Raw genomic sequence first — 10,648 nt, 5'->3', positions numbered from 1 at the left:
CAACGGTCGATGGTGAATATCGGCACAGCAATCGACAAGTGGAAATCGCGTTCTATCCGCCATTGCTGATAATCTGTGCCACGTCACAAGAAGGGGAACCTGCCGATGACATCACGTTTCACTACCACGCGGAAATTAAAAGGGTAGGTGACTTTGGTCGCAAAATTAATATACTTGTCTTTGTCAAAAAATGATGTTTGATATATCATTTTGAAGCTAAAAGATTTCTCTGTCTAGTCATGTTGTCATAAAATATATTGTATTTTATGCCAAAGAATACATCCAATGGTGGAATGGCACTTTAACTTAGCTTGATGTCCATGAGGTCATATAACCACTGACCAATCACAGCGCAGCGGAGGGCGTGTCTATGCTGGAGGAGGAAGTGGCCGCTCCGAGTCACTAGATGGCAGAGCGCGCTTGATCACCAGAAGAAGAAGAAGCTGTGTACCGCATTGACTGACGCGTCAGATGGTTTGTCAACAGATCCTGTTGTTTATTAAGTATCTTAACTGAGCTTGTGCATGGTGTGTGTTCTCGGGTCGTCTCGGTAAACGTGAAATGCTGTTGCGTGTATTTGAGCAGAGTTAGTTAACATTACTGCAGGAGAGCGACATGAACATGGGATCCAAAGGAAAGAAGAAGAAGATGGTTCTTCCAACTCGACCTGACCCGCCTTCAGTGGAGCAGATCATTGAGGACATAAACCGAGCCGAACCCAGTGATCCACTCTTCGGGTTTTTACAAATCCCAAATGAAGGTGACATATTCATGTTAAAGTCTAAAGTACAGGTTCCCAACCCTGAGCCTGGAGAACCCCCTGTCCTGCTCACTGTAGTGTTTTTCCTGCTTCCAGCACATCTCATTCAAATCATCAGTGAATTAAAAACCTTTCCTGGGTCGAATCGGGTGTCTTTGAGAGCAGGGGACACAAGGGTGGTCTGTACAGGACCAGGGATGGGAGCCTGTGGTCTAAAGGAATAAAACTGTGCTTTCATCTCATCTCATTATCTCTAGCCGCTTTATCCTGTTCTACAGGGTCGCAGGCGAGCTGGAGCCTATCCCAGCTGACTACGGGCGAAAGGCGGGGTACACCCTGGACAAGTCGCCAGGTCATCACAGGGCTGACACATAGACACAGACAACCATTCACACTCACACCTACGGTCAATTTAGAGTCACCAGTTAACCTAACCTGCATGTCTTTGGACTGTGGGGGAAACCGGAGCACCCGGAGGAAACCCACGCGGACACGGGGAGAACATGCAAACTCCACACAGAAAGGCCCTCGCCGGCTACGGGGCTCGAACCCGGACCTTCTTGCTGTGAGGCGACAGCGCTAACCACTACACCACCGTGCCGCCCATAAAACTGTGCTGTTATTGGAAAATAATCAAATAAATGATAGACTGGATAGCACAGCTATTAATTTAAAAAACCCTACAGGTTGTACTTTAACCGTTTATAGTTACATTTAATGCTGTGGAACAAACCAATTTAGTTCCTGTCATGTATTAGGAGCTATAAACAGCCGTTCTCTCACCAGCTTGTTTTTGCTTTTTTGATGTTATTTAATAAGGCAAAAAATCCAAATAGCTTGACCTCTGATCAAAGTTACAGAAGAGTTGACACTGGCAACTCCTTAACATCACAACACCTGAAGATGTTTGCATCCATACAGTGGTGCTTGAAAGTTTGTGAACCCTTTAGAATTTTCTATATTTCCGCATAAATATGACCAAAAACATCATCAGATTTTCACACAAGTCCTAAAAGTAGATAAAGAGAACCCAGTTAAACAAATGAGACAAAAATATTATACTTGGTCATTTATTTATTGAGGAAAATGATCCAGTATTACGTATTTGTGAGTGGCAAAAGTATGTGAACCTTAGCTTTCAGTATCTGGTGTGACCCCCTTGTGCAGCAATAACTGCAACTAATAAATGGTTCTGGTAACTGTTGATCAGTCCTGCACACCGGCTTGGAGGAATTTTAGCCCATTCCTCCATACAGAACAGCTTCAACTCTGGGATGTTGGTGGGTTTCCTCACATGAACTGCTCGCTTCAGGTCCTTCCACACCATTTCGATTGGATTAAGGTCAGGACTTTGACTTGACCATTCCAAAACATTAACTTTATTCTTCTTTAACCATTCTTTGGTAGAACTTGTGTGGTTAGGGTTGTCTTGCTGCATGACCCACCTTCTCTTGAGATTCAGTTCATGGACAGATGTCCTGACATTTTCCTTTAGAATTCGCTGGTATAATTCAGAATTCATTGTTCCATCAATGATGGCAAGCCGTCCTGGCCCAGATGCAGCAAAACAGGCCCAAACCATGATACTACCACCACCACGTTTCACAGATGGGATAAGGTTCTTATGCTGGAATGCAGTGTTTTCCTTTCTCCAAACATAACGCTTCTCATTTAAACTAAAAAGTTCTATTTTGGTCTCATCTGTCCACAAAGCATTTTTCCAATAGCCTTCTGGCTTGTCCACGTGACCTTTAGCAAAGTGCAGGCAAGCAGCAATGTTCTTTTTGGAGAGCAGTGGCTTTCTCCTTGCAACCCTGCCATGCACACCATTTGTTGTTCAGCGTTCTCTTGATTTTGGACTCATGAACATTTAGCCAGTGTGAGAGAGGCCTTCAGTTGCTTACAAGTTACCCTGGGGTCCTTTGTGACCTTGCCGACTGTTACACACCTGGCTCTTGGAGTGATCTTTGTTGGTCAGCCACTCTTGGGGAGGGTAACAATGGTCTTGAATTTCCTCCATTTGTACACAATCTGTCTGACTGTGGATTGGTGGAGTCCAAACTCTTTCGAGATGGTTTTGTAACCTTTTCCAGCCCGATGAGCATCAACAATGCTTTTTTTGTAGGTCCTCAGAAATCTCCTTTGTTCGTGCCATGATACACTTCCACAAACGTGTTGTGAAGATCAGACTTTGATAGATCCCTGTTCTTTAAATAAAACAGGGTGCCCACTCACAGCTGATTGTCATCCCATTGATTGAAAACACCTGACTCTAATTTCACCTTCAAATTAACTGCTAATCCTAGAGGTTCACATACTTTTGCCACTCACAGATATGTAATATTGGATCATTTTCCTCAATAAATAAATGACCAAGTCTAATATTTGTGTCTCATTTGTTTAACTGGGTTCTCTTTATCTACTTTTAGGACTTGTGTGAAAATCTGATGATGTTTTAGGTCATATTTATGCAGAAATATAGAAAATTCTAAAGGGTTCACAAACTTTCAAGCACCACTGTATACACAAACATGAATCACAGTATTTAGTTTATAATCACCAGAGGTGGACAGTACCGAAGTACATTTACTTGAGTACTGTACTTAAGTACACTTTTTGAACATCTGTACTTGAGGTTTTTTTTTTTTGGAAACTTAAGACTTCACTACATTTGAAAAGCAAATATTGTACTTTTCACTCCACTACATTTCTGTCAAGGTCCTCATTACTATGGAGCGGTTTTGAAAGTGGATGTTTTTTCTTTTCTAAAACGTGATTGATTTTTTTTCGCAGGTGACACTGAGACAGCCGCTCAGTAATCACTAGGGTCGCGTCACGTCCATAGACTGTATAAAATCAAGTTCAGTGATTTCTCAGCAGCATTATTTAACACGATCAGTTGATGGCAGAACAGAATGAGGCGGTTCTTCTGGGGAACGCACGCACTCGTGGCCATACCTAGAACCCATGTTTCAGTTTTCTGAAAGGATTAAAGATTCGTTTTGTTTTAAATGTTTGCTTTGTTTACCTAAAACGAACCACATCACGGCCGACAAAAACTCGCCATGCAACCTGCGGAAGCATATTGAGTTATTGAAATGTTTTATTCCAAGAGAAAGCTTGCAATGAAGTTGTCTGTGCTTTTAGAGTTAGCGATAACGTTGCAATAGCTATGCAGTCTGGTTAGTCAAATGACTTTCTATGGATTTTCCTGCCAAGTTGCCATAGCTTTGTCTACGGCTAACGTTAACGCATAGCAAGTTAACTTGGACACTTAGTTAGCATGTAAAAAAGGAGTTATGCTAATATAAATAATGCTAACTTATCTGAAGTCCTTTCAGAAATGTTTTAGCATAATCTTGCCAAATAAACAGAATGTAGAAATGTTTCTTTTCTCGTAGCGTTAGCTACACAATATGATTTTGAGTTTGAAAAGAGTTTGCTAGCATGTCAGGTGGAGTTTCACTGACTAGCTAGCTTAACATTAAACCACCATGATGCACAGCATGCGTTCATTTTGTGAATTCACATTTCTGACTGGCGGCATGGTGGTGTAGTGGTTAGCGCTGTCGCCTCATAGCAAGAAGGTCTGGGTTCGAGCCCCGGGGCCGGCGAGGGCCTTTCTGTGCGGAGTTTGCATGTTCTCCCCGTGTCCGCGTGGGTTTCCTCCGGGTGCTCCGGTTTCCCCCACAGTCCAAAGACATGCAGGTTAGGTTAACTGGTGACTCTAAATTGACCATAGGTGTGAATGTGAGTGTGAATGGTTGTCTGTGTCTATGTGTCAGCCCTGTGATGACCTGGCGACTTGTCCAGGGTGTACCCCGCCTTTCGCCCGTAGTCAGCTGGGATAGGCTCCAGCTTGCCTGCGACCCTGTAGAACAGGATAAAGCGGCTAGAGATAATGAGATGAGACGTTTCTGACTTTGGTAACAGCATTAGGTTTTGTAAGCGTTGTGGCAATAATACAACGATGCGTTGACAGAAGATGTACTTAAGTATTTTTAAAAGCAAGTACTTCAGTAAAAATTTGACTGGACAACTTTCACTTGTATCGGAGTAACATCTGACCAGTGGGATCTGTACTTCTGATTTAAGTAATGAAGTTGGGTACTTTGTCCATCTCTGATAAACACACAGAATATACTATGCACAACAGTGTGAAAGACTATGTCCTATATTGGTTTATCAAAGAAAATGATTTAAAACTAAACGGTTAGAATTTTAATAATGGTATAGGCATTGATTTTACATCTTGATAGTTTTGCTCTGACTTAGTATCCGAGATAAATTTGCTACCAAGTCCAGTGAAAAATGGAAAGGTTGTCATGGTACGATTTTGCACAGTAGTTTCAATCTTTTTCTTTTTTAATCACATTTGTATTGTACGTGGAAAGAAAGTTTCATTAATCTAATGCCATCTTCTGTATTTGAAAGCAGGATCAACGAGCAATGAAGTGGAGGCCCACTACATGCAAAGCCGACACTACCTGGAACTGAACGAGCAGCTACAGGAGGCTCGCGCTAACCTAGCACGGAGAAGAGACGAGCTCAGGATGGTGGGGGAGTCTTTAGAGCAAAGTGTAGCAGCTGTGAAGGACCGAGCACTCTGATCTGTTATCATGTGCTCCTGCGGACTTTTTACTTCTTGGTATTGACTTACTACGTGAAACGGCCAATATGGGGACTTAACTGCCTTTGGAAGTACTTCAGTGCCTCAATCAATGCACTGATATGTTTGCATGTTAAAACATCTTGAAGTCCTCCATGGATCACAAGACATTTTCAGTCACTATCTGAGGCCCAAAGGCAGCTTTGGGGGGGGGGGGATAATAAAAGTTAAAGGGAAAATAAAGTTCATGTTGTGGGGATTTTATGTGGATAACTGTTGTGTAGAAAAACAGACTGGATGCTGTGTGCCCATAAAACACTGCACCAACAAAAACTATCATTACCCTAAGAATTCTGTCATTCCTTTTGACGTTACTGCTTAGTCATGCTGTATCTTAAAGGGGTACCAAATATAATATATACAGTTGCTGATGTGACAAAGTAACGTATTCTATCAAATTTATATACTAGAAAACAACGAAATATCTTGGTAATTGTAAATATAATAGTCGGTACGCTAAACGGCACAAGAGTCGCCATTTTTAAAAGACCGTGACGTCAGCGCTACCCACTGCACTAGGAGAGAAGCGTGTAATCATGGCGTCGGGCGCATCAAGTGAAAGCGACAGGTCTGTCGAATCATACGAAGAGATCCCGCAAGACACACTGCAAGCAGGCTATGGCTTAGAAGGGTACCAGTTTGAACCAGTTTGTGTAGCCGATCACTTACAATTCATCCTACTTTCCGATTCACACGTGCTAGTCCCAACCTCAATGAGCCAACACAACTGGGCACATACATATGTCATGAGTGTCACGCAGAGAAAATGAACGTGCATTCTGATTGGATAAAATTAATATCATGGCGGGCTGTTCAAACTGCGGAAATAGTTTGCTCAAGCTACTTTCAAAACATTATAACTTTCCAACCTTAGAACAAAAAAACTTTTCTAAGTCTTGAATAAGGTTCGTTAATGTGTGTTTTATTGTTATATTTACTCTATATATTGCCCTCTGTTCCCCTTTAACTATATAATTTTTTGAAGATGCCTAGAACAGTCTAAGCATGGCTGAATTGTTGTACTGTTTGTGCCTGATGTAATATAAGCGCTGCTTCTTCTCTACCTGGAGTATTGTTTCTTAAATTAGTGACCTTTAATCTCAACTGTCACTCCGTATCAATCAGTTGTACTGAACTCCCTGCATAATGTGCATTCATTTTGCCCACTCTTACCGACCAACAGGTTCTATTCTGGTTCGGACACCAACTTTTGAACCGTTCAGAGCATTTCGACCAAAAATAAATTGGTGTGAACCTGAAAAGTTGGGTCCCTGCTTGAACCAAAATATAGCTAGTTAGCTCATCCAACCTGGCCTGCAGTCGTTTGAGCTTATGCGATCACGCGTCGTCATCCGTCCACAATTTACAAAAATCGCTATGCCTCCTCCTACAGGATTGATTGGACTTTGATCAAACTCTCATACAATGTTCCCCAGGTGCGTGTGCATAAAAGTTGTCAAGATGGTGGCACCACCTGTCATATTTACGATTTTATGGATGTCTTGGTCAGTATGAGCTACAGCCTCATTGAGAGAAATTTTTTTTTCCCATTGTAAACTGATGACGTTAATGGGTGTGTCATTAGTTTGGAGAGGAAGCAGAGTGCAGCAATGGAAAAGGATGCATCTTAAGAAGAAATGGAACAAAAACATCTGCAACAGGGCGGCACGGTGGTGTAGTGGTTAGCGCTGTTGCCTCACAGCAAGAAGGTCCGGGTTCGAGCCCCGGGGCCGGCGAGGGCCTTTCTGTGTGGAGTTTGCATGTTCTCCCCGTGTCCGCGTGGGTTTCCTCCGGGTGCTCCGGTTTCCCCCACAGTCCAAAGACATGCAGGTTAGGTTAACTGGTGACTCTAAATTGACCGTAGGTGTGAATGTGAGTGTGAATGGTTGTCTGTGTCTATGTGTCAGCCCTGTGATGACCTGGCGACTTGTCCAGGGTGTACCCCGCCTTTCGCCCGTAGTCAGCTGGGATAGGCTCCAGCTTGCCTGCGACCCTGTAGAAGGATAAAGCGGCTAGAGATAATGAGATGAGATGAGACATCTGCAACAACATAACAAAAACTTGCAGGTAATCAATGCACTGTACCATTTTGCTCATCCTGTTTACTCCCATTGAGCAATGTGTAACACCCTCCATTCATGACTCATCCTTGATTACAAGCGTTCTGCTCAAAACTGGTTCGCTAGCTGACACCAAGGTTCAAAGAACCCTGAATGGAACCAGTTCAAGAACCCATTCCGTGTTGGTCAAAAAGGGAGTCTGTGACTCCTAGTACAAAAGCTCATAGTTAGCCCAAGGGCATTAGCTCAAAATTGAGTCCAACCCGGAACAAATTAGTAACAAGCTGAATTTTTCAGAATATGTTCAGAATACCCTTAGGAATAACATACTAAAAGTCCCCGGGAATCCACCTTGTGCTCTCTGAGAAATTCAAGATGGCGTCCAAAATGGCCGCCGATTGGAGATTTTTCAATATCTCAGGGATAAAACACAATATAAATGCAATTAAAATGTTAAATTATATGTTCTCTCATAGAAGCAATGCAAATTCACCATTGTCACACTGTTAAAATTAAAATTAACCAAGATTACAAGGTCATTAATGTGGAAATTACATGATATTTGATGGTTGACATGATTGACAGATTAGCTTAGTAGGCTACCTACATACATGAACATAATGTAAGACAACAATTAGACATCAATTTTCTTAATATTTAGTGCATCTTTAAGCTTTGATAAAATATTAAAGGGAAATTAAATTTGAGAACTCTATCTTCTAAAACTACAATGCCAAGCTGTTTCAGTACACTTCTTCAACATTCCGGCGACTTTCATGACAAAAAGGTCTGCCTCAATAAAAGCTCTTGCTTATAAACAATGAGTAGACTTAAACACTTCTCAGTGCCTCAGTTGTAATGCTTGGACCTTTGTTGTACCATCAATGAAGTAGGGAATTTATTCAAGCTTGTTTAAGGGTGGAAAAAAATTAATCTTTGAGTTTCTAGCGCCAGTCTTTACTACTAGCAATCCCAGTGTGTTCAGACAAAAAATGACTAAACTCAGCATGACCTTTTAAAAATGACTGAACTCAGCATGACCTTTTAACATGCCATTTTTCATTTTACACCACCAATTTACTTTAATTAATATTAATGAAAATAAGTGCTCCAACCCCTAGTAATTGTGTTTGTTGTTTTGTGAACAGAATAGGATGATACGGAGTGAATGAGTAACCAATGGAGCCACACTATACACAAATATACTGTTATAATAATGTGTACATTGTTATTATATAATGTTAATACACAATGTAATTAATACACACGTTGGAATTTACTCTCCTACCCTACAAAACATATATTCTGACCTTTTAATTGCATTAATATTTTGTTTTGGGCCTGAGATATGGGCAGATCTCCATTTGGTGGCCATTTTGGACGCCATCTTGAATTTCTCAGAGAGCACAAGGGGGATTTCCAGGGACTTTTAGTATGTTATTCCTAAAGGTATTCTGAACATATTCTGAAATTTTCAGCTTGTTACTAATTTGTTCCGGGTATAACCCTATTACAATGGGCTAAGTTTATAATATAGTTCTGTAACGCATACAGAATAGTCTGAAGGTTTAGCCAGGTTAAATATCAAATCAAGTTCTGTTTAAAGCGTCTGCAATAAATGCATTTACAGTATACAAGTGAACTGAGAGGACACTGAATAACTTGTAAGAAAGTGAAGAAGAAAATCAGAAGCATTAAAAAAATCACACTGAAGCTTAATGTGAACATTTATTATGGAAAATCTACCATTTACCATCACTCTATAATACCATTGGTCTCAAATACATTCAGAGTTTAGGGTTTGGCAAAGTAGACATAACGTTTCAGTGTACAACAGAGCTGGGAGATGGATTGAAAGACTTTGCTCCAACCATCATCGTCAAGAGCACCAATCATGACGTTCCTGCTGACGCTTATTTAAATGCAGTAACACTTGAAAAAATTTCACCAATGGACCTGCAACTAAGCTCTATACCTCTAACAAACGAGAGCGAAAGAAATACTGTATTTCTTTTTATTCGTTACAATTTTTGCAGAATTACGATTAAGATTTACCTTTTTTCTTCTAACTTGAGGATGTTGGACTGTAAAACTCAAAACTTTGTGTGAATGATTGCAATCTAAACAACACCCTGAATAATATGGGTTTGTTCTTTGAACGTTTCTGTCTATGAAAAACCGGCCAAGCTGCTGCAGCGATTGCTAGCGAGGCTTAAATGCATACAAATGGCTTTAATCGGTGTAGGGCTGCGATATGGAGTCATTGGACTGATGCATTTATATGTAATTGAGAGAACACGCATGATATATTTCTGTTGTAATTCTTCAAAGCCCGTTTTTAGTTGATCAACTCATCATATAGCTATCTGAGCAGAAGTGTTAGTTTTCTGTTGTCCATACACTTGTTTTGCGGTGATTTTAGCCATCGCCTTTGAATTTAAAAGCAACATCAGTTCCACTTTCAGTTGATCAGAGAGGTTTTGCATTGCTCTTCTTGAGTATTCCCCCAAATCACATTTGATTTTTCTTGCTTTTGATGACACAAGCATACCTGATCAAACACAAACTGACATTACCAAAGCATTCAACAAGCAGAAACACTGTACAACCACCTAAGTGTATTACATATAATTGTCAAACAGTTTAACAAGTAATAGAAATGTGATTATTTCCCTCCCCCCCCATAATTTCCTCTATTTTTATTCCAAGAGGAAGGTTCAACATTAATAACATACATTATGTGCACTAAGTGACTATTAAGCATGCATGCAGTAGTGCTGCAGGGTACTTTCTGCTTATTGAGAAGCATTAAAGAGACTTTGACTGCAGTTATATACAACAGCATCACTAAATTCCAACATTACGTTATGCTCTTGCGCTTCTAAATTGGGCTGATCTACCACAAATATATTTGTCTGCAATAATAAATGTGAAGGCTAAGGGCTTTTAGAATCATTGACAGTGTGGGATAATGGCATCCAAGAAATAACTGTATGTTTGTAATGCATACATGTTTGTGTTTTGTCTCTTACACTGTAACAGTCTTTTCAGGTTTTAGGTGGAACTTTTTTTTTTAATAAATGAATGAGTCCCTAATGTTGGATGATTTGCATATTATTCTTCATGAATGCCGAGCTGTATACCGTGGTCCATAAAGCA

At 40.7% G+C, this 10,648-nt stretch overlaps 1 protein-coding gene across 2 annotated transcripts; it reads left to right on the top strand.

Annotated features, from left to right (window-relative positions):
- The first annotated feature begins 426 nt into the window (after positions 1-426).
- Positions 427-5,705, top strand: c15h19orf25 (chromosome 15 C19orf25 homolog). 2 transcript variants are annotated; one of them, XM_060940584.1, is made up of 2 exons: positions 427-760; positions 5,198-5,705. In XM_060940584.1, the coding sequence occupies exons 1-2, from the start codon at positions 616-618 to the stop codon at positions 5,368-5,370; spliced, it is 318 nt and encodes a 105-aa protein (XP_060796567.1). In that variant the 5' UTR covers positions 427-615; the 3' UTR covers positions 5,371-5,705. The 2 variants fall into 2 exon arrangements, with proteins under 2 accessions (XP_060796567.1, XP_060796566.1); XM_060940583.1 differs by having other exon boundaries at positions 5,195-5,705.
- Positions 5,706-10,648: the final 4,943 nt, after the last annotated feature.

This window comes from Neoarius graeffei, chromosome 15 (assembly GCF_027579695.1).
Source record: "Neoarius graeffei isolate fNeoGra1 chromosome 15, fNeoGra1.pri, whole genome shotgun sequence".
Classification (NCBI taxonomy): domain Eukaryota; kingdom Metazoa; phylum Chordata; class Actinopteri; order Siluriformes; family Ariidae; genus Neoarius; species Neoarius graeffei.
The sequence above is the reverse complement of the archived record's forward strand: the minus strand, read 5'-3'. Positions and strand labels throughout refer to the sequence as shown.

Bases quoted from the DNA above. Each gene is read 5' to 3' on its own strand.
- c15h19orf25 (XM_060940583.1), top strand. From the start codon at position 616: ATGAACATGGGATCCAAAGGAAAGAAGAAGAAGATGGTTCTTCCAACT. The intron at 761-5,194 runs GTGACATATTCA...TGTATTTGAAAG, and splicing joins TTTACAAATCCCAAATGAAG to CAGGATCAACGAGCAATGAA.